Source organism: Carassius carassius, chromosome 3, assembly GCF_963082965.1.
Source record: "Carassius carassius chromosome 3, fCarCar2.1, whole genome shotgun sequence".
In the NCBI taxonomy this organism is placed as follows: domain Eukaryota; kingdom Metazoa; phylum Chordata; class Actinopteri; order Cypriniformes; family Cyprinidae; genus Carassius; species Carassius carassius.
In genome coordinates, this window is record NC_081757.1 from 7,328,001 (window position 1) to 7,351,312 (window position 23,312).

A 23,312-nucleotide genomic window follows, 5' to 3' on the forward strand; every position below is an offset into this window, starting at 1 on the left:
AGAAAGGCCAAGTTTTTGTTCCTCACAGCCAGGCTTGACTATGCAGTGTTTCGGTTTGATCTACTCTACATAGTGCTCGACATTCAGTACCAGTGAGCCTCGTAACCACTTAGCAGTTACGAAAAGAAATACAACAGTGCTTTCAATATATCATCTGCCTTCTCTCACACTACAAAAGGTGCATACATTTAACAAGGGAAACGAGAAACAGGTCAAAGCGTTTGAGACTTAAGTTGTTAGTGAGTGAATGTCACTCAGGTTTGCTCTCATGGAACATCTGGTAGTGTGTTCGCTATAACAGCTGTCGTAAAGAGATAAACGTCTAGCCAAACATCAACTAAAACGAGATGGTTCATAAAAACAAGCGAGTGAGTGGATGTTCCAGTCGATCTTAGCTCAAACCAAACACCTAAAATGTCCACATCCGGAAATGCATTTAACAAAGAGAGCAGTTGGTTGAATCTCACGTAAAGAACATTTCCAGGTCATATTTCACCTCAAACACAAATCAATTTGATTTGAATATAGAAAATATTTTAGGAGAACACCGACTAATTTTTAATGGTGTGGAATTTGTAATAGAAAAGAGGGACTAAATTGTTTACTATAATACCCAAATTAAGTTGTTTTGCATTTTGGTAATGAGAATTGTGTTAAAATTTCAATGGATTAAATTAAATGATGTAAACTGGTTTAAAAAATTTAATTTCCTTTATGCAAAATGTACGTTTTTTTTTATCCTTTTAATTTTGGGGTGAAAAATGACCCAGATATTTCCGTGTGAGATTTCGTGTAATTCTTAGTAATTAAGGCTACTGTTACCCTTCCTCTGATTCAGGTGTGCAACGTTCTGAAAAGGTTGTTAACCTCCAGCAAAAAAAACTACAAAAAAAAAAAAACTACAAAAAAAAAAAAGAGGCAAAAATGTCACGTGGCCTCTTCTCATTTTGTTTAAACACATTCTTGAATATCTGTAAATAAATATTTTTCCTAAAAAAGATGCATCCCCCTCCATGTTCCATGCATGTGTGCTATTTACAGCTTGAAATACACACTTCTGCATAAAGCCACCCAACCAAGCATTCCCAAAACACAACATACTCCGCATGGCTCAGACCTGTAGAGCGATGCTTAACACAAGCCAATCTCTACTCCAACTATAAAAACAACTTCAGACAAAAAGCACAAAAACAATCAAAATCAAATAAAAACAGACTACTGAAGAATCTCCACAGAAAGCTCGGAGAATGGAATACATTTCCGAGCAGTTTTGATGTTTAACACTTACAGACTGCAATACTGATGTAGGAATTGTATTTGAATACTCTCTTTTTATTTCAGTAAAATGAAATTAAACTCTAAATAATAGCAAAAATCCAGATGCCATGTAAAAAGGATGCAACATGGAGAGGGGTTGTGGTGATGGCCGAATGGAGACCACGTTCTGAAGCTGGTGACGCAGCAGTTCTGCTCAGTCTTCAATGTACTCCCACAAGTCTTTCTCATAGCCCTCGTGAACGTGCTGCAGCAGCACTCGTCGCCGGCTCTCACAGTATCTACACGGGAGGAGAAACGCAGGGGAAAGTCCTCAAATGTGAGCGGTGTTGAACACATTTCTCACAGGAACCATTCAACAATGAATGTCCCTCATTTCTTATCGAGTTAAACTAAGATAGATAGCTTTCTGTAAGGGCATTTTCACTGGAGATTTGAGAGATAAAATAGGTTTGTGATTGGATAACCAACTCTGACAAGAAGAAAAAGCAGCATGCACATGAAAAGATCCAGGTTCAAGCTTACTTATTACTTACATATTTTCAAAGCCAGTAAGATGCATTTAACTTAACTGTCAATGCATTTTCAATGAAGACAAGATGCATTAAAAATTCAAGTGGCTGCAAATTTAATTGTACACAAACAGATGTGTATTATATAAAATCAAAATGTTCTTTTGGAGTCATTGCGTTATTTATTTATAATCATGACATTCATAATTAGGTTTTTCTACAGAGCTGTCAATTTATTTAAAAAAATGTTTATAAATACATATTTTTAAATACATATTTAAATATATAAATATGTATTTAAAAAAAATAACTACAGGTTTATTAGAAATCATAGGTAATTTGAGTGGACCATGAGGAAGTGAGTGGACCATGAGGGTCGACTTGGGAAAGCAGCTCCAGTTCCCCAGGGAGATAGTGGAAACATCCCTGCGGCCCGACATCGTCATGTGGTCAGAAGCTTGCAAGACCTTCCTCCTTGTGGAACTCACTGTACCATGGGAGGGAGGGGTGGAGGCTGCGTATGAGCGGAAGCGAGCCAAGTACTCTGATCTGGCGGCAGAGTGCAGGGAGGCGGCTGGAAAGCCGTTATATGCCCTGTAGAAGTGGGGTGTAGGGGTTTCGTAGGTTCCTCAACCGCTCGCCTACTCCGCGACATGGGATGCACAGGAGCGAGGCATCGGAAAGCCATGAAAGAGCTGGCAGAGGAGGCAGAGAAAGGCAGCTTCTGGCTGTGGCTAAGGAGGAAGGAGAAGGGTTGGGGGGTAAACACCTAGGGCATCAGCAGGGGGTGGCAGGGAGAGATCCCTGCCATCGCTCCGCCACCATGAGACGTACTGGGGTTAAAGGAGCGAAACGTCGATGAGTGGTGGTCCCCAGCTGACGACCCGCTCAGGCTTACAGAAGTGTTCAGTGAGGTGTCACGGCACACCAGTTCAAAAGGCACTGGAGGAGGTGCGTCAGGCAGTGATGTCCAGCAGGAAAACCAACACCTGTATCTTGATATGCACAATCTGGAGGAATCCAGTGACTACTGTGAAAGGGCAGTTGGCATCCAGGGAAGTCTGGAGGACAACCAGGAAAGACTGGATGACTGCAGGAAAGTCTGCACCGGGAGTGGAAGGCTAGTTACCTAACCCACTAGTCCCATAAAAGGGACACCCTACTCTCACTATGAAAATGAATAAGGAAAAACAACCCGATGGCCCTCCGAGAGGCGGGGTGGAAGAAGGGCCAAGACAGACGGATTTCCCGGTAACGACTGGAACGGATACGGACAAAGATTCTAGGATCACGAGAAGATGCAGGTGTGGGTGGGAGAAAGAGACCACCTTCAGAGGGTTGCGGATCCACCAGGGAAGGAAGAAGTGTGTAGAGGGAGGCCAACAGCAACATTGCTCTGCAACCGCAGGTCAGACAAGAGGAACCCAAGGCCAGGTCGCAAACCACAGCGCTGAGGGATCCACCGTTGCTGTAGAAAGGCAGGTGGAGGACACAGGAGGGCCCGCGATGGACGCCAATGCCTCTGAGAGTGGTACTGACGAAGACACACACAGAGCACAAAGCAACCCCAACAACCGCGTACAAAGCCATAGGACAGAAAGGAAAGAACTCGGAAGGAGGCAGATGGTCAAGTGGCCAAAAGCCAACGAAGTTGCGGTCTGGCAGAAGCTGGACAAGGACCTCAGCCTTATCCTGGAGCACTCATTGCATGGACAGGTGGAAACCAAGCTGAACCGTATCGGAGACATCCTGTATGATGAATGCATAGGCAGATTCGGAGTAACTGCTGGAAAGCGGAGAGCTTGCCCAGTGTGGAAGGGGAGGAGGGAGAGGGAGATCGAACAGTTGGTGAAGAGGCGACGTCAACTCCGAAAACAGTGGAGGAAGGCAAGCAGAGAGGAGAAGGAGGGCCTGAAACCACTGTGGGACGAGGTGAGAAAAGAGCTTGCCGGCCTACGGAGGGCAGAGCGCATCCGTAAGCGCAGAAGGCGGAAGGAGAAAGAGAGGAGTAACTTCTTCAAAAATCCCTTCAAGCATGCCAGACAGCTGCTAGAGGATAAGAGAAGCGGAAAGCTGGAGATTACCAAGTCTGAGCTGGAGTACTACATAAAGGAGCAGTACAGTGACCCAGCGCAGTTAACTCCGCTGGGATCCCCTGGGTATGTTCCTCGCCCAGCTCCCCCAACCTCCCTCTTTGATGCTGCCCTCCCCAAACTCAGCGAGGTAACAGAGGTGGTCCGGAAGGCAAGAACAGCCTCAGCCCCAGGCCCTAACGGGGTACCATACAAGCTGTACAAATACTGCCCAGGGGTCTTGAGACACCTCTGGAATCTGCTGAGAGTGGCTTGGAAAAACCAAGTCATCCCGTCAGAGTGGCAGAGAGCTGTCACAGTTTTCATCCCAAAGGAGCAAAACTCCAGTACGATCGGCCAGTTTAGGAGTATCGCCCTCCTGAATGTCGAAGGGAAGATCTTCTTCTCCATCCTAGCCAAGAGGTTGACCAGCTACCTCACAGGAAACGGGTACATTGACACCAGCTGCCAGAAGGCAGGTGTGCCAGGCTTCCCAGGGTGTGTGGAACACTCAGCAGTAATATGGGAGCAGATCCAAAGGGCGAAGAGAGAGAGAGGTGACCTGCACGTAGTGTGGCTCGATCTTGCTAACGCATACGGGTCAGTCCCCCACCAACTCATCGAGTTCGCCTTGGACTTCTTCCACATCCCAGTCGGCATAAGAGCCCTGGTGGCCAAGTACTTTGGAGACCTCCAGATGTGCTGCACCCACCAGGACTTCACAACAGGCTGGCAACAGCTGGAAGTAGGCATTGCCATGGGATGCTCAATCTCGCCCATCCTGTTCATCGCAGCCTTTGAGATCATCCTCATAGGGGCTAGGAAGATGGTCGGAGGAGTGAAACTGCCGTCAGGACAAAGGCTACCAGCAGTTAGAGGTTACATGGACGATATTACCACCATACTCCGGACAGCAGCATGCACAACAAGGCTGCTGAAGAGGATCGACGAGCTTGTGGGCTGGGCGAGGATGAAGATCAAACCCTCCAAGTCACGCAGTTTGTCGATCAAGAACGGAGTCAGAAACGACAACACCATCTTTGTCGCAGGTGGTGAGAATATCCCGTTGCTGAAAGATCAACCTGTCCGTAGCCTGGGTCGTACCTACACAGCAGAGCTCTCAGACAGGCAGATGGGGGAGACGGTGAGGAAGCAGCTCGCAGATGGCCTGGCCAAGATCAACCAAAGCCAACTTCCCGGAAAGTACAAAGTTTGGTGTTACCAGGCCATACTGTACCAAAGGGTGATGTGGCCACTGAAGATGAGTGAAATCCCCTCATCAGTGGTAAACAAGATGGACGGGCTGGCAAACTCGTTCATCAGGAAGTGGCTGGGTCTACCAAGATGCTTCTCGGAGGTAGGCCTCTTCGGGAGGAACACGCTACAACTACCACTGCGATCCATCAGAGTGGGATACAAGCAAGAGAAGGCTCGGCTGGTGCTGGAGCTGAGGGAAACCACTGACCAGCTGGTGAGAGCAGCGGGCACCCAGATAAGAACGGGAAGAAAGTGGAAAGCCCAAGAAGAGGTCGACATGGCAATCGGCAGGCTGAAGCACCGCGAGGTGGTCGGCAGAGTGCAGAAGGGTCGAGCAGGCCTAGGGAGGGGCAATATTCCCTTGTTCTGGTCAAAGGCTTCCAAAGAAGACCGGAAAGCCATGGTGGTGGCAGAAGTGGCAAGAACTGAGCACTAACGCCTTAACATCAAAGCGGTGTCCCAGGGCCAGCAAGGACGTTGGACGTCATGGGAAGGTCTCACAGACAGGTCCATGTCATGGTCCGACCTATGGAAGATCCCCCAAGCTAGGCTCAGCTTCCTGATCAGAGCAACCTATGACACCTTGCCTTGTCCCCGAAACCTCCACCAATGGTTTGGTGCTGAAGAGACCTGTCCCTTTTGCAACACCAGCGATGCAAGCCTCCAGCACATCCTGTCGGGCTGCACGACGGCACTGTACCAAGGCCGCTACAGGTGGCGACATGACCAAGTACTGAAAAAGCTGGCAGAGGTATCAGAGTCATGCAGAAAGGAGGCGAACAGTAGACCTTTCGCTCGAGGACGACATTCCATCCGCGAGGGCTGGAGAGAGCGTCAGACCCTCCCGCCAGAGAGATACAGCAAGGCTCCTCCCACCTGGAAGTGAGTGGACCATGAGGGTCGACTTGGGAAAGCAGCTCCAGTTCCCCAGGGAGATAGTGGAAACATCCCTGCGGCCCGACATCGTCATGTGGTCAGAGGCTTGCAAGACCGTCCTCCTTGTGGAACTCACTGTACCATGGGAGGGAGGGGTGGAGGCTGCGTATTAGCGGAAGCGAGCCAAGTACTCTGATCTGGCGGCAGAGTGCAGGGAGGCGGGCTGGAAAGCCGTTATATGCCCTGTAGAAGTGGGGTGTAGGGGTTTCGTAGGTTCCTCAACCGCTCGCCTACTCCGCGACATGGGATGCACAGGAGCGAGGCATCGGAAAGCCATGAAAGAGCTGGCAGAGGAGGCAGAGAAAGGCAGCTTCTGGCTGTGGCTAAGGAGGAAGGAGAAGGGTTGGGGGGTAAACACCTAGGGCATCAGCAGGGGGTGGCAGGGAGAGATCCCTGCCATCGCTCCGCCACCATGAGACGTACTGGGGTTAAAGGAGCGAAACGTCGATGAGTGGTGGTCCCCAGCTGACGACCCGCTCAGGCTTACAGAAGTGTTCAGTGAGGTGTCACGGCACACCAGTTCAAAAGGCACTGGAGGAGGTGCGTCAGGCAGTGATGTCCAGCAGGAAAACCAACACCTGTATCTTGATATGTAAATCCTAATTTAAAATAAAATTTGCAACTGTTTTCAGAATTCATCCAATGTGTCAGTCACTAAATCCATTATTACGTTTCTGTAAATTGAATTAAAGCTGAAATAAAATGTGAAAAAGCAATGGAATATTGAAAACTGAAAGAAGTGCAATTACTAAACATAATACTAAAATATAATGCAATTCAAGCTAAACAGAAATTTAAAAAAAAAGTTAAAATTACAATGCAAATTGTGTACATTTAGAAGAAAAAACAACAACAAAAGACACAAATATCGGGATTTTGGTTAAATTTCTCACCTATACTTATCCTGAACTTTCTGTTTAATATCTTGCAAAGAATCCTGGGAGATATCTCGCTCTAGATAACCCGAGAGCACCTCTGTAGCGTTCTCCAAATCAGCCTGATTGTTCTGGAAAATCAACAATAGCAGTAAGATTGTGTTGATTTCTCTGACAAGAGTAAACAAAGTAACGCTATAAGAAACATTAAGTTTGAATGTTATTCCCACCAACAGCAGACAGGTGGAGTATATTGGAAACCTATTCAAAAACAGTCATTATTTTTGCAGCTATAAAACAGTCAACCACATGGTGTTGTGCAATTAAAAAACAACAACAACTTGATTTCCTGCTCACCTCAAAAATTATGGACTGGTTGTTCTTTTTGAGGTAGAAGGCGAAGACGTAAGTGAACATGAGCGTGGAGCGACACTGGCACAGCACATCCACGGCCTTCTTCAGGAACTGCACCTCGATCCACGACATGTTGTGCTGCTGCATCTCCTCCATCTTCTGCTTCACCTGTGCATACAACTTGTGCTCGAAGCGCAGACTCTGCATGTGGTTCATGTAGCGGTTGCAGTAGAAGAGGTAGCGCTGCAGGGCTGCACGAGATCGCTGTGACATGGATAAAATACATTCATTCCAAAGAGAACAACAGTTACAGGCTATGGTTTGCTCTGAACAGGGAGAAGTCATGCTTTCCTGCAAGAGCTAAGCTGAGTCTCCTTGGATAGATAAAGGATGCCACATGTTGGGTCGAATAATGCCTAAAGTACCTCTTGAGCATCTCTGGCTGCCTTTGCATCATCTTCATTGTAGCGATTGCAGTTGTACCTGTAATCAGTGTGATATGTACATGTTACTCCACATGACATGCATATAAAAATATAAGCATTTATTTATTAAGAGGTGAAGCAGACTCACCAAGCAGAGCCGTGAGGTTCCCAAGGGCCGAGACAAACCCAGCAGAACTCTGCTTTACAACTCTGGTTTCGACACACCATGTGATTACAGCCGCCGTCTTTTTCAATGGTCACGTGACATTTGGGACATTCCTATGAAAAACAGGAATACCCACAAGAATTAAAGAGATGTTTTGCGTTTACTGACATCACATAACAATCTATTGCATGCTACTGATTCAAATTTGATTTATATAAATATAGATATAATATTGATTGACTAAAGTACACTTTCTAGATTTTGACTCTTTTGTCCTGCATTTATCTGTTCTGCCTGTCAAATAAATGTAAATAAATGGCCAGACCTGTTTAACAAGGTTAAACAATGCTTTTTTTTCTGGATACAGTATGGGCTTAAAATAGAACAACGTTCTCTTCATCACAATAAATAATAAATGATATCAAGTGAACTGATCTTCATAGATCTCATCTGAGTGTTTATGTACATCTCAGTACCTTGGTATTTGCTGCAATCCAGTTGGATGTTTCACTGTCATCATCACACTTCTTTATCCACTTCCTCAACCACTTGAAGAGAAGAAATATGATTAAAGATAAGAAACACCCCTCAGGACAAATCTAATATCAATTTCGACAATGGAAATAATCAAACCTAAAAATTTGTGCCTAATGCTAACATGACAATGATTAGATGCTAACATACCTTGCATTTAACAGGGTCATGCCAGTTCTCTCCACAATTGAAACTATTTATTTAGAAAAACAAAACAAAAATAAATGAAAGGGAGTCGTTCACCTAAAAACGAAAATACTGTCATTACTTACTCCACCTCGTGTCATTCCAAAGCCAAATGCTGTTATTTTTTCCTGCATATTAAAAATAACAGCACACAGCTGATGTGGAGTCAATAATGACAGAAAAGGGTGCACAGCAGAACAAACTGCTTGTACTAACATCATTGTTGCAGCGTTAACACATAAAGCTAAAGGATGTTGCTGATCCACTGAAGCTCTGCAATGCATTCTGCATCAGACTCTTACCAGAACTGTCTCCCGCATTTGCAGCGAACTGGTTTGGCATCAGGATACTGAACTTTGATCACATGGTGGCAGTCAGGAGCTGGACACCATCTCAACAGTCTGTTACACTGCAGAGGAGCAGAGAGACGGAACAGTTCACTGCAGACAGACAATACTACATATACACACCGGTATTCATGCCATTCTAAAGCTTAAACACAAAGCAACCATATATGATTTCTAGATTTAGCACCAGAATGGTTAATACTTTCTTTATATTTTCTGAGTGTGTTAAAAAAGCCTTGTACACAAGTTAGTTAACAAACTTTGAAAGGAACAGTTTGCCTAATAATTACAATTAGCTGAGAATTCACTCACTTTCAGGCCATCCAATATGTAGATGAATTTGTTTCTTAATCAGAAGAGATCTTTTGAAATTTAGCATTGCATCACATGCTCATCAATGGATGCTTTGCAGTGAATGGGTGCCGTCAGAATGAGAGTCCAAACAGCTGATAAAAACATCATAATAATCCACACCGCTCCAATCCATAGATTAATGTGTTGTGAATTGAAAAGATGGATGTTTGTAATAAACAAATCCATCATTAAGACGTTATTTACTTGGGAACACATGTTAGGAGAAAATTGTTAGCTTGAATGCAATGTAAGTCGCTTTGGATAAAATGGTTTGATTTATTACAAAGATGCAGTTTTTCATGTCACAAGAGGTTAGTTAATTGATGGACTGGAGTCATTGTGGATTACTGTGATATTTTATCAGCTTTATCAGTGATGCAATGCTAAATCTCTCCAAATCTGTTCCAACAGAGCAACTCATCTACATCTTGCATGGCCTGAGCTGAGGGTGTCAAACTTCAGCAAAATTTCATTTTTGGGTGAACTATTCCTTTAGTTTATTACTAAATGTATAAATTAAAAAATGTATTTCTTCCTTCTAAATTAAAATTCTCAAATGCTAAATGATTTGAATCTCTATCCCAGCTAATTCATGGAGTTGCAAGCAAGCCAATAGCATTTTAGACACAGTTTATGCAATAAAAACTTCTTACCTCTACAAAACTATTTGTGATTAAATGCTGATACTTCAACTTCACTTTAGAATCTGTGATCAGGCGCCTACAAAATAACCCATAACATATCTTTTTAAAAAAAATATATAGAAGCTATATATATAAACAAGCTAAATTACCCAAAGCACTTACATTACAGTGTTATCGTCAACCAAAATATCACAATTGTGAGCAGGACACGAGATGGTCTGGAAGAACAAAAGCAAAAATAAAAACCAAAATTAAGTGGGGAATCTGATTGTAACATCAGATAGCAATGAGCTGAACAGAAGCCCACCTGTCCCATCCCTTCCTCGATGATTTTGGTGGTTAAGTAGTCGCCCCAGCACTGCATGCAGAACTTGTGCCCACATTCAAGGCCTGTGAAATACTAGGAAAGGAAACACACATTCCTGCCGAATAAGTCACAGAGTTGTGCAAACTGAGTCACTTCAATGGACTTCAGTTTTGTTATCACAGGCCTTTCTAAGGAACTGGTGAAGATTTAGGAGCAGTAGTGAACAAGTGACCAAAACTGACACTGACCGAGTTTGAATAGTTGAGATAGCAGATCTGGCAGGGCATATCCTGACTGGAGGAGCGTGTGCTCATTGGTCGCATTTTGGGCTTTTTACTGGGGTTAATGACGTGGCACTCTGAAAACAACTTGTCGAGATTTCCATCAAAGTACCTAAAACACCATGTAAATGTAGCTCTTTCAAACAGCAAACAGACCAATCGTAAATGTCCTTTAACCAAGATATGCTAAATTTTTATGACAACATATACAAATATAGTAAAATAAATTAAGTAAAATAACTTGCCTTTCCATAAGCTTCTCTTTGTCCCAGTTGAAGTGACTGAGGAGGATTCTGGTTATCGTAGCTGGGTTCTAAAAAAGACACAATACTGTTTATCCTGTACGTATGCATGCAACATTAAACATGGTGCTAATAGCTGAACATGACAAAATCCATCACAAACATTCACACCTGCACGCATGCATGGTTGAAAAACTATGTGGCTTCTCCTGATCGTAATTCCCCTGGCTATTGGTTCACCTGTGTCTTACTCATATAGCCTCCACAACTACCATAATGCCCTGCCTATGCCCCCTAGTGTGCAGGTGGAAGAACGTCACCCCCATGCAACTTACCACCAACAAAAAACATAACACATATCAAAATTGGCTACAACACTAGTTGAAGAGATTTTTTTTTCTTCTTTAAACAATTAAGATCACTGTTAGAGGAGCTAGGTTAGAAGGATCCAAAATTTATCTGCACTCTAGATTCAAAATATCCCAGCATTCATTGTACAGCATTTCACAGACAGTCTTGTTATTATATTTATACACAGAAAAATTGGTGTAGAAATAAGTTTCACTCTTTATGCTAACTCAGTCTTTATAGCCTTGACATGTTGTTTCATTACTGAAGGATAATATATATCATATAGACCACTAAATAGACAGTTCAGATGGTCTTTTTCTGTTTAAGTGGCTGATGCTTGGTCAGGATCAGCTGCAAAGTGATGTCAATCATCTGGCAACGCAAAATAAGGTTTGACCCTCTTGACTGCTTACAAATCAAAATGCCAAGCTGTTTGTCTGTCAAGCTATTTAGGTTTCAAAAGTGGGTGCCAAAACATACATTTGAGTAATTTCACTAATAAACATTTAATTTTTTTTTTTTACAAATCCACCATTAAGCCTTTAACAGCTCAAGGTATGGATGATATAAAATAGGTTGTATAGTTTTATGAAGATACATTTTGAGATGTTCATCTAATAAACTCCCAACACAACGCTAATACTTGGAGGTTTTCCATAAGCTATACAAATTGATAAGTACCTTATCTTTACTGTTACTTTACTTTAAATAAAGTGCCAAGCGTGTTTTAGAAGCTTAAAATTGTCAAAATCTTAACAAATGTGTCATATAACGTTAGCTGCAGTGATTTTAGTAGTCTTCTTCTTCTTCAAAAAAAAAAAAAAAAAAGTAACAATGCACACTGCCATTTGATTCATGCCACAATTTAAACAAGATTAAATGCATACGATACGTTTAGATACTATCCATAAAAGCTATCAACTAACATAAAACACAATGCCATCTGATTAATAACACAATTTTAATAAGGTTTCAAACATAAGATACGTTTGGTATAGATTACTATCCACAATAACTTCGCTGTAAAATAAAACTCAGTAAGTAATCTGTAAACTGGGTCGCGCTAGCAGAATTTCAGCTGAAAAAAGGGGGGGGAAAAAATAACCCAATGAACGTTATTTTTAATTCACTTAAATAACACAAGGCGCCAAAACATAAAAGCAGTCAATAAATCAAACAAATGGTTACCTTCGCACCATTAGACCTCTCATGTCAGTTAGCAGCTAATGCTAAATGCTAACAGCATCAGTCCTCCACATAAACAAACTTATAAACTCCCAGGAAAACTACAGTAAATCTGTTTGTAATCTACCTGTATGACCTCGTTGACCTCCCTGATGCACTCCACCATGTGCTGGAGGATCTGCTCGGTGGTCAGCACCTCGAAGCGGTAGTCCTCCTCCTCCTGGCCGGGCCCCAGGCCTCCTCCTCCTCCGCCGCCGGTGTCAGCGCAATCTTCGGCTTCTCCTCCAGCCACGGCCGGGTCCAGCAGCTCCTCATCCTCGGCCTCCTCTTCCCCGCTGTCCTCGCTGCACTCCTCCTCCTCCTCCTCTTCCTCATCTTCTTCATCATCGAACTCATAATTGTAGCCCTCGTCCGAGTCCATGTCTCAGTGTTGTAGGGTGAATGTGATAAAGTGTGAGTGTGTGTTGATGTTTGACCTGCGCTTTCCTGACTGAGTGAGCGGATCCCTATTAGAAGACAGGGTTGCCAGGTTTTCACAACAAAACCCGCCAAATTGCTACTCAAAAATAGTCCAATCGCGTTTCGAGGAGGGTCCCTCGATAAGAATTGCGTTCCTGTGGATAAAATACACGTTTTTGGCGGGGTTTCCCAGATAAAATTCGCATTTTAGGGGCTAAATATCACGTTAATGTGGTCGCTCCCACCCTCGTACATGAAAAACAATCCGCGGCAACCGTGTTAAAATATCCCCGGGTAAATAAACTGGGACTTGGCAACACTGATTACAGACCCGCCGCATCACTGCTGCGTCACTGTCTACGTACGGTCATCATCGAATAAAACTGCGTTTACAGATATACAAATTCTTCCTATTATATAAAAATATTATACTGCTTATTATTATTATTTTGTATTTTTTTATTGTAACGGCTTTTATTGGTTGATATAATGTTCGTAATAAAGAAAGAAAGAAATCCTCACAAGCCGCTGTCCTCGTACGAAATCCTATTCATATGCTGGAAATACTTTTTTGTTTTTTACAATAGGCCTAGTCTACCTAATAATTTTTTTTTCAACTTCTTTTCTTTATTACAGTAATAATAATAAATGGTGGGGCACATTCCATGATTGGGGTACATAGGCCCTAAACAACAGTGAAAACAGCCAGTGAAAGGAAATTCTTAACTTCAACGAAACACTTATTGCAGGGTTATTACAGTTTAAATAATGCATAACCTGTAAACAAAATAAAATATAAAAACCCTTATTTCTACTTTCATAGGCAGCATTTATATATATATTTTGTCTACTTTAGTCTGTAAAGCTAAAACTGAAATAAAAATGAATAGAAATGACATTTCTAGTTTTTGATCTTTAAAATGAGCTACTTAATACAAGTAATTCTAATTAATTGAATATCAAATCAATAGATTGTCAAAATTAAGATTTTGTGGGAATTCAATTGATAGAATCAAGAAGGTCTTAACCTCTGAGGTGGGACAAACTAAAATAATTGTATTACAGACATTTTACGTTGTCAAAAATATTGAAAACCCTTGAAAATATTTTCCCCCCAAAAGAAAGATTTATATTTTCCATAAATACAAGAACAAAATATTCAATCATTTCTTCTTCTTGTCATGCTGTAGAAATAGTCCAGATAATGAAGAACATGTTTATATTCTGTTTTAATTTTTCAAGCTTTCTCTAATGAAGTGAAGGTCTTTATGCAAACGAGCCATAAAAAGGGTTACTCTTTTTTTTATAATAAAATCATTTGAATATTGTATTGCCATTATGTTGTAAACTTTAAGTTATTAAAACATCCAAGCATACCCCCTAGACAGCTTAATAAACAAAGGCAAGAGAAACAAGGTCAATCAGAGATTCATATGATTTATTATATTACAGGCAGGGCAGTGTAAGTGTGTGCATTTAAATACATTCTCATTCTTGAAAGTTGAAAGACTGGCAGGGTATTTTTATTTTTTTAAGAATGAATGTTCAATCATTATGTATTTTTCTGAAGTCAGCATATCAGATTTTCATTCCTGAATAGTTATAATTTTTCTCTGTTTATAATTAATACTGTAGATATATCAATATAGCTATACATTTGAGATAAATTCATCACTATGGTACATGATAGAGCTTTTTATTGATAAGTCCCATTGATTTTATATTTATTTTTTTGAACACAACAACTAAAAACAAGACAGTATTTACACTCACGTGAAAAGGCAATGCTATACACAACTTTTTGTGAAAAAGTACAGCTGTCACAGCTTATTAAGTTATTTAGTCAACTTAAAAAGAGTAATTTAATAAAGCAGCAATAAAAGAACAGGAAAATACGATTTTTTTTTTTTTGCAAACCTTTGATAATTTATTTATTACATTTACATCAGAAAAAAATATTTGAAAAAAAGTTTGGTTTTGTCTCATGCAGAATCCATAACCAATTATTAACAATTATCACATGCAACCAAAGCATGGGAATTGTGCTATAAAACAATTGACATAAAAAAAAAAAAAAAATACTTGAGAACCACAAAGCTCTTGTGGTGACAAACTGCTGTACTTTTTCACACAACCACCCAAAAACTCAAACACTTAATCCTGAAACGATATATAAAAAGCAAGTCTAAGTTATTAAAATATTTCGCCATTGAGATAAACCACTATTTATTGTATTATAGCAACAACAGTAGAAATGGTTTTTAAAAAAAGCAGATGAGAAGAAATCTCTCTATGCTTATTTTGCTACTGATTGCACGCCATACTCATACCGAAAGAGATTTTTCACGAAGGACGCGTCTCGTGCTTTGTAAAAGACATCGCAGATTCAAGCGAGCCATTTAAAGGGCGCATTTTGTGACTGGTGCACATCTCGTACCACTCAACGACTCTTCCTGATGCCGTTTGCATTTATGGGCAGTGGTTTTTAAAAATAAATAATAATGACATTAATTATCATTGTACATTAATTTCACAGTTCAAAAATTTGACTTGTATGAGGTTGACTTTTTTGGCAATCGGTGGAAAAAGAAATGATAGAAAACTTGCATGCGTAAATTCAAGTGGGTTTATGTAAATACGAAATGACAAAAGTTAGCAAAATTAAACACTTAACACGAACATACAGTATTTTCTCATGCACAACGAGAACTCATAGATGTCCACCAACCGTCAGTGCCACTAAGTACTCAGTAGGACATTCCACACAATCTTCAATAAAAAAAAGAAAAAAAAAAGAAAAACTACAATCCCCCAAAAATTAACAATGTATTATCTTTCGTCTGAGACGTTTTTGTCCCATTCTTCATTCTTCAAGGTCCTGAGGAAATGTACCCCACTGCTTGTTGTGTGCCCCCTCCCCATAACTCAATTAGGTTAGTTAGTCTTCCCTTTTTCCTATCCCAACCTTTACCTTACATGAAACTGCCAACATTTGTGAAAGCTTGGTGTTCTGTGTCAATGTAAACATAAGCGTAACATTAGATTCAATGTGAATGTAGGGTCATTTGTGCAAGCTTCTCGATATGCTAGCAACATCTTTAGTGTTTGAAGGAGCTCCCCAGCACCTTGTGTAATGGTCCTCCTTCATAATAGCGATGCACAAGACGCAATGCATTCAGACACGTCTTACAACAGTCAAAAAAATGAGGTCTTCTGTTCTTGATGAATCCTTAACTGTCCAGAAGTCTGGAAGGACTGGCCGCAGTGCTACGCATGCATGTTTCTACGATGGGTTCAGAAGGAAAAAGGAAACCGTAGGGTCAAATAAATAGATGAAAATGGGCCACTACACCATAGAGGACAACACGGTTTCTTTAGGGTTGGGACTAACAGTGGAAGTTCGTAGCGCAGATGTATGGTTGGTGGGTAGCACTCCGTCAGGAGGAGAGAAATCGTTGAGTTCTCCAGAAGATGAGAGCGGGAAGGATGGAGAAAGTGAGATGCCGGAGGAAGGGTCGGCCGAGCCGGCAAACGTGCGAGGGGGCTTGGGAACCAAGTTGGGCTCTAGAGTGGCTCTAGCCAGTAGCTGCCTGTCCTTGTCTGCGTTTTCCCCATGGTGTCCCTCAGCTTGGCTATACGATCCCCGTCCAGACTCGGATTCTGCATCGGAGAGCTCAAGAGGTGGAGAGCTGCTGCCATCCAGCCTAAATAGAGAGTCCAGGTACTGGGCGAACTCTAGGACCGCCTGACTGGGAGTGCCGTTAGGCAGCGGAGGAACTGGTGGAAGAGTCTGGGACCGGACACTCTCAACTTCTCCCTCTTCATACTCTCTATCCTTGGGCGTTTCTGGCATAGAACCAGTCCGGGATGCTACTGGGCAGGATTCTTCACTGTTGGGAACAGCTGATAGCTGGCAAGCCACAGGCGTTCCTGAAGACCGCTGGGAGTTCTTGTCCGGGCTGTCTGGCTGATCTACGATAGTTTGTCCGAGCGAGAGCGGAGAGAAGTTGACATGATGGGCGACATTGGAAGGTACTTCCAGTTCTGGAGGAGTTGGGCAGTATGGGCCGGCCTCGCCCAGTTCACGGTCCAAGCCGTCTGCCGCCAGCAGCTCCGTACGGGAACTCAGTGAAGGATTCTCTTCTGGGATGGTAGCATCCAAAGGGAAAGGTAGACTCCCAAAACAGGGCGAGCCTCTCAGGGCGGCAGATGATCGTCGGGAGTCCAAGCTGTAAACGGATTCAGCGTCAGATAGACTTTCCATGATGGCCAAGGGGGCTTTTCGTTCCCGCAGCTCCACGGCCAATCGCTCACGGGCTCCGGTGAGCACCACAGGCACAGGAGGAGGTGGACACTCCGAGAAACCGTCCAGCGAGATCTCAGAACGGGCACAGGAACTACAGCAGGACAGGACAGGACAGGAAGTGGGCACAGGAGTAGAGTAGCATACGGAGAAAATAAACAAGAGAACAGACAGACAGAAAGCATGGAGGGGGAAAAAAGAAGGATGATAACAACAAAATTAGGGAATTAAAAATAGTTTGCAGGGAGGAAAAATGGATATTAAAAAAGAAAAATGCATTAAAAAAAAGATAATGTCATAAAATGCAGGGGAAATAAAAAGTTGAATGGAAGAAAAACAGACAAAAAATATTATTAAAATGATAAAAAATGTATTTAATATGCATAATTTTATATGCATATATTTATATATACATATAGAGAGAAGATGAAAAATAATATGTCATAAAAAAGTAAGGGTAGAAACAAATAAATATTCAACATATTAAAATCCAAAATAAATCATTGAACAGGGAAGAGAAGGAAAAAATTAGAAAGAGGGGAAAAAAAGGGATGTTTATGGTAAGGCAACACTAATGTGACTAACGTCTAGGCTGGTCTTTTTTACTGAACCAAAGAGGACGAGGGGGGAACTGTATAGTACCATACACTGTACCTCTGCAGTCGGCATGAGCGAGAAGGACAGGCAATAGAGTTAAAATCAAATGATAAGATATGCTTAAAAACAGCTAAAGAAAATCTGCATCATCGATCACTCATTGGTGTGTTCTGATTGGTAAGTGAGATTGTTTCAAAATCTGATTGGCTTTCGTGACTCACCGGACACTACTGTTTCTGCGGTGATGTGTGGCAGGCGTGGGCTGCAGTGAATTAGACGCATCGAGGAAAACCGTTTCTGGATTCAGGTCCACTTCTGTGGGACTAACCATTATCTTAGCAGCTGACAGTAAAGCTGTCTTCCCTTTATTATAGTTTTCCAACACCTGCAGGACAGAGAAGAAACAAGACAGATGATAAAAACTACACATGAGAATAAAGATGTGCATGAATATATGAATGAATGGAAAAAAATAAGCAGGTCTCACAGCCTACTTGAAATTTTGAAAAATGTTATGTATTATATATCAAGATGAAACAAATGCACCAGAATACATTTTAATAAGGACAAGGGCTATTCTTTATCACATATTCATTTGTTGCAATGCCAAATGTAGATTACTAACGCATACTTTTCTTTGAATAAAACACTGTGAAAATATGTCATCTGCAATCATACTAGAAATATTTAATGCTTTGGAATTTCAATTCAAATACAATTTTTCTTTCAAGCACTCTTTAGCCAAACAGGGCTTTCACGTTTCATTCATTTTTGTTCACATCCAAGTAAAACGGAGATGTCAATCATGAGACAAATATCCTATTTTATCCCCAATCTAGCAATTTTACATCAGAATATTTGATAGTTTCAAACACAAAAACACAGTGACATAAAATCACAGACAAATCAACAAAAACAAAGTTGAATGGAACAACAAAGTTAAAAGTCCAGTTACACAGCCACAAGATGATAATGCATTTTTATTCATGAATGTATGTAAACATACGAGTATGGCTAGAGTTAGAGACAATAATCAAAGATATTAGTTAATGGATGCAATGAAATGCAATGGAAGAACCTGTGTAAAACAATGATGTACATGTACCATGCAAATAATTTAATAAAATAATAATACAAGCTACATACTACAAATAACAATAAAATAATTGAACAAAACCATTTACTTCAAATAAGAGCAACTGTATAAATTTCAGTCAATTTGAGCCTGTACAGGCAGTTAGAGACAAAAAAGAAAGAAAGTAAGAAAATGGTTGTTGGATTAAGCACAATTTTGCATGTTAGGTCAACCGATTAGTGAGTAAACATGATTTTTAGTCCATTTAGATACATTTTATGCAATATTAGTGCAAATCAAATATATATCTATATATCTCTATATATATACCTCTATATATCACAAAAGGAGATATTTATCCTGGTTATAGATGTCGTAACAATGATGACACAGTGTTCACTGTTTCTTTAAATGCACCATCTGAGGCAGAACTACCACCAACAACAAGCAGTGTAAGCAAACGCTGAGGCCCACCGCAAGAACCACAGGCATAAATCCACCTCAAAGAGTAAAGCTCCAAGCGTAAAAGACCAGGTGACTAACTCAAAACACACGGAGAGGGAGAGAAGCTGCAATGAAAATCTTGCTGCAAACTGCTAAAGCATAAACCAGACACCAAAACAGGAAGTTAAGAAGAACTGATAGAAAGACCAGGAACCTGCAGAAAGGAAGAGAATGCCACCACAGATGCCCAAAGCTCGAGCTGATGGGTGCTTCTGGCAGCGAGGAACAGAGATTATTAGCTGCAAAGGAAGAAAGCACATGCATTTGGCTGTACTGTACATTGTGTAACACACACAAACAAAAGATTTTTTAAATGTTTCTGAAATAAGTCTTTTATGTTCACCAAGGTTGTATTTAATTTCATCCAAAAAAAAGTACAAATTTGTGAAATTTGTTATTACAATTTAATGCTTTCTATTTTAATATATTTTATTTTCATCAGTAATCATTCTAAAATGTTAATTTGCATCTCAAAAAAAATGTCATAATTATCAATGTTGAAAACAGTTGTCTTGCTTACGTGGAAACGGATGCACTTTGTTTTCAGAATTCTTTGATGAATATTAAGTTCAAAAGAACAGCTTTATTAGAAATAGAATTTCTGTAACTTTATAAATATCTTACTGTCACTTCTGATAAATTGAATGCATCCTTGTTGAATAAAATTATTAATATCTTTAAATCATATTTATATTTTACTGACCGCCGACTTTTGATTTAGTGTATATCAGAGGCTTGAGATATAACAAGTGGCACTAAAATTGGTCTCTTCAGATCGGGCAGTCAAGGAACTCAATTTTCTAGAACTGTTCTCCACTGAGAGTTCAGCTGATGTTTCTTTAGACATTAATCCAGTTGAGGGCAACTCTGAAAAGTCTGGATTTATGCTGGTTTTTAACAGGAACTCTGGGGGAGAAGAGGAATCTGATGTGTTTGGAAATGGAGTTTGGAAAGTTGGCTTCTGGAACTGAGGATGGGACTCAGTAATGGATACATCCGAGGAGGAATTTGGAATTTTGGAAGATAAAGAGCCGTTAAAGGGGATTGTTGAGTGTTGGACAGATGAGGGCATTTCTAATGTTGGCAAGTCCAACTCTGTAGAGGCCAATAAAATGTTCGAGTGGGGAGCACATGCAACCGTTGGGGATTCAGAGAGAGATGGAGATGTTGATGGTTGTTGAACAGCACAGAAATTGTCTCCTGGCTTGATATCTAAACTAATAGAAGATGCATCTACAGTAACACACATTACAGGGGTGAAAGTTTCTGTGATAGTGTTTTGAGAGTTTGACTTGGAAGCTGCTTGAAGACTGACAGTATTATCGAGCGATAAACCGTTCCCGTGAGTGTCTGAACCTCTTGGTTGGACAGAAACCGTTTCGTTGGGAGTATCTGGAACCATAAAACATTCATCTGAACAGAGAGGCGTTAGATAGGGATCTGGAAGTGCATTAGGGACAGAAACACTCGCTTGGATGCTAGTTCTCTGGCTTCCAACCTGTGCAGCAATCAGTTTTGAAATTAAATATGGGTTTTCCAGCACCTGTGAAGACAAACCAACACATTTAGGAACGTGCTTTCAGAAGAAAACAAAACAAGACAGTACGACAGCCCAGTTTAAGAGCAAATAGATTTATCATTCAATTATATATGCAGCAGGACAAGTTGCGCACCCTAAGTTTAATATTTAGGATTAGGGCTCGGAACAAACCCCTGACCTTATATATGAGCAATAAGCAGAAGAAACAGCCATGCCAGAAATGCTTTTATGCTCGTGGATGACAGCGATGACAGCAGTTTCAGGGGACAAAAACAAAGACAGACCTTTAAGTCCAGCAAAAACACACAAAGGACACACTTTGGCTAAGATGCTGACACACATATACTTGGAGTCCACTGCAGCCCAAAAGCATTATAAGCAATTGATTAATTGACCCCAAACCCCAAAGCCATTCCATTAACAAAAGCAGATCTGGGAACACCAGAATCCATTGGAACTTACCTTATGTTACATGTTATTTCACAGGGCTGGGCAATTTAGACTAACACTTTTATCTGGTTAAGATGCATTAAATTGATCAAAAGTGACAGAATGATTTCTGAAGGATCGAGTGAGACTGAAGACTTAATTAATAATGATAATAAATAATAATAAATAAAAATTCAGATAATTTAACTTTATAATTTAATATTGTATTAAATAGTAGGCTAATCAACACTATTTACTGTACAGTATAAATACTAGATTTTACTATTTAGCAAATTTTGAGATATCTATCAAAATATTTAAATTCAGCACTAATGTAGTTTAAAATATTTAGCGACGTTTTCCACTTTTTTTATAAAAACATTTTCAACCACACTTTAACGTCCATTTGTCTTTTGAATGATGACGCAAATTAATCATCGTTTTGATTTTTTTGATAAACTGACTGAAACGGACAGTCTAAACTGCTTTAAAGACATTACATTTTGTTATTAAAGTTTAATCAGAGGGATTATCAAAATATCCTTGTCTTAACGCTCTCTTATGATCATATAAAAGTCAACAGCGATGCCAGGATCGCAAAAATATTCTAATTAAACTCAAAGAAACTTTAATAGAAGTGTTTCACAATGTATTAATAATTTATTTCGTTATTTAATACATTCTCCGGTTATTTTGGAAAGTTGACTATTTTACTTAGTTAATATTATTATTGCATTTATACATGCTGGATTCGGTGTTACTCAGATTTGCCCAGAATGGCATTTCGTTAGCTACCCAATCAATGACGTTGCATTTGGCAAATGTAAAAAGCGTGCTCACAAATGCAATGCACAGACACACACCTTGTTGAGGCCGTCCATCACCACATGGGGCATGTGTTCATTCAGCATGGCTGGAGAAATGATGACCTCATCAAAGGCCTTGTTATCCCCCCACAGAGCAGAGTAAGTGGGATCGTCCTGACCACAACTACAGAGAGAGAGAGAGAGAGAGAGAGAGAGAGAGAGAGAGAGAGAGAGAGAGAGAGAGAGAGAGAGAGAGAGAGAGAGAGAGAGAGAGAGAGAGAGAGAGAGAGAGAGAGAGATTGTTAGGGGAATCTTAGACTTACAGGAAAACTCTGTAAACTGACGTGACGCATCTCAAGTTAATTACTGGAATTAAAAAAGGTCCAACTCTTCCTAGCAGCATAGAATGAAAAATATTAAACGATTATTATATTACCAACACTTGCATTTCATTAGGCTTCTACACTTCTGTAGACCCCCAACTGCCATCAAAGATAATGTTTGACAAATACAAAAATGAACTGTTCTACATTAGGTATTTAATTCTGTTTAATTAAATATTTCTCTGTAAAGAACAAAACCTTTTTTGCAAACACTGCAAGAGAAACAGGTTTTACTCATGTACTAGTAGATATTTACTTCTACAAAAGTGTAAGGTCAGCAAGATTTTCTTTTAAATAAATAAATACTCAGTATTCAGCAAGGATGCAGCAAACTGATCGATAATGAGAGACTTGTACACAGTTAAATAAATAAAATAAAAAAACACTATTTTAGCCCAGTTTATATAATTTTATTTATGATTCCATTCACGTCAACTTTCTACAGCTCAATTACTAAAAAGGGAGGTAATCTAAATATGCAGACTGGCATTTCTCAGTGCCAGACATTTCAATATAATACCAGGCACTGGAGTGTACCCCGTATCTGAAGAGCAGACTCTCATTTCCATTAATCCATTCAGTTTACTTCCTCTCTACTCACCACATCTCAGGCGGGTGGTTGTGCACCACATGAATGACCCGTCCCGGTGGATAGAGCGGGGTGGAGGCTGACAGAGCGATGCTCAGGTCACTGGGGTGAAGCCACAGGCGAGAGTTCGAGGGGGTCACACCCTGAGATACAGGAGCTTCATCATCAAGAGGCAGCTCTGATTTAGGGATGCACTTTGTACCCCCAGCAATGATCCGCCACTGATGGAAACAGACAGAGAGACCCAAGCATCATTTCCTGTTAAGAACAGCTAACCACCAAAGTAGGCAGCATGATTATGCACATCAATAAGTAGAAATGCAT

At 40.7% G+C, this 23,312-nt stretch overlaps 2 protein-coding genes across 3 annotated transcripts in view; both read right to left on the bottom strand.

Annotated features, from left to right (window-relative positions):
* Nucleotides 1–1,311: 1,311 nt before the first annotated feature.
* On the bottom strand, nt 1,312–12,829 carry LOC132117762 (E3 ubiquitin-protein ligase arih1l-like). Its single transcript, XM_059527070.1, has 14 exons — nt 12,431–12,829; nt 10,771–10,838; nt 10,493–10,637; nt 10,245–10,337; nt 10,100–10,155; nt 9,947–10,013; nt 8,895–9,001; nt 8,557–8,599; nt 8,349–8,420; nt 7,855–7,985; nt 7,707–7,764; nt 7,285–7,545; nt 6,946–7,058; nt 1,312–1,556 (listed from the first exon to the last, which is right to left on the bottom strand). Exons 1-14 carry the CDS (start codon nt 12,722–12,724, stop codon nt 1,472–1,474), a joined length of 1,593 nt encoding a protein of 530 aa, XP_059383053.1. The 5' UTR covers nt 12,725–12,829; the 3' UTR covers nt 1,312–1,471.
* A 1,354-nt stretch (nt 12,830–14,183) lies between these two features.
* Nucleotides 14,184–23,312, bottom strand: part of LOC132117778 (diacylglycerol lipase-alpha-like) — a 45,362-nt gene continuing 36,233 nt past the window's right edge. Inside the window, exons 17-20 of one of the 2 annotated variants that reach the window (XM_059527087.1) lie at nt 23,001–23,209; nt 22,074–22,200; nt 17,884–18,047; nt 14,184–17,159 (exon numbers count right to left, since the gene is read on the bottom strand). In XM_059527087.1, coding sequence (XP_059383070.1) covers nt 16,109–17,159; nt 17,884–18,047; nt 22,074–22,200; nt 23,001–23,209 — 1,551 coding nt within the window. In that variant the 3' untranslated portion in view covers nt 14,184–16,108. Of the gene's footprint in view, nt 17,160–17,883; nt 18,048–19,066; nt 20,785–22,073; nt 22,201–23,000; nt 23,210–23,312 lie in introns of those variants that run through there. The other variant, XM_059527095.1, reaches the window with a different exon arrangement.

Coding starts and splice junctions, on each gene's coding strand:
- LOC132117762 (XM_059527070.1), bottom strand. CDS start 12,724: ATGGACTCGGACGAGGGCTACAATTATGAGTTCGATGATGAAGAAGAT. Junction 8,600..8,894: donor AAATGCGGGAGACAGTTCTG/GTAAGAGTCTGA, acceptor CTAAATAAATAG/TTTCAATTGTGGAGAGAACT. Junction 1,557..6,945: donor AAAGTTCAGGATAAGTATAG/GTGAGAAATTTA, acceptor CCTCCCGTGTAG/ATACTGTGAGAGCCGGCGAC.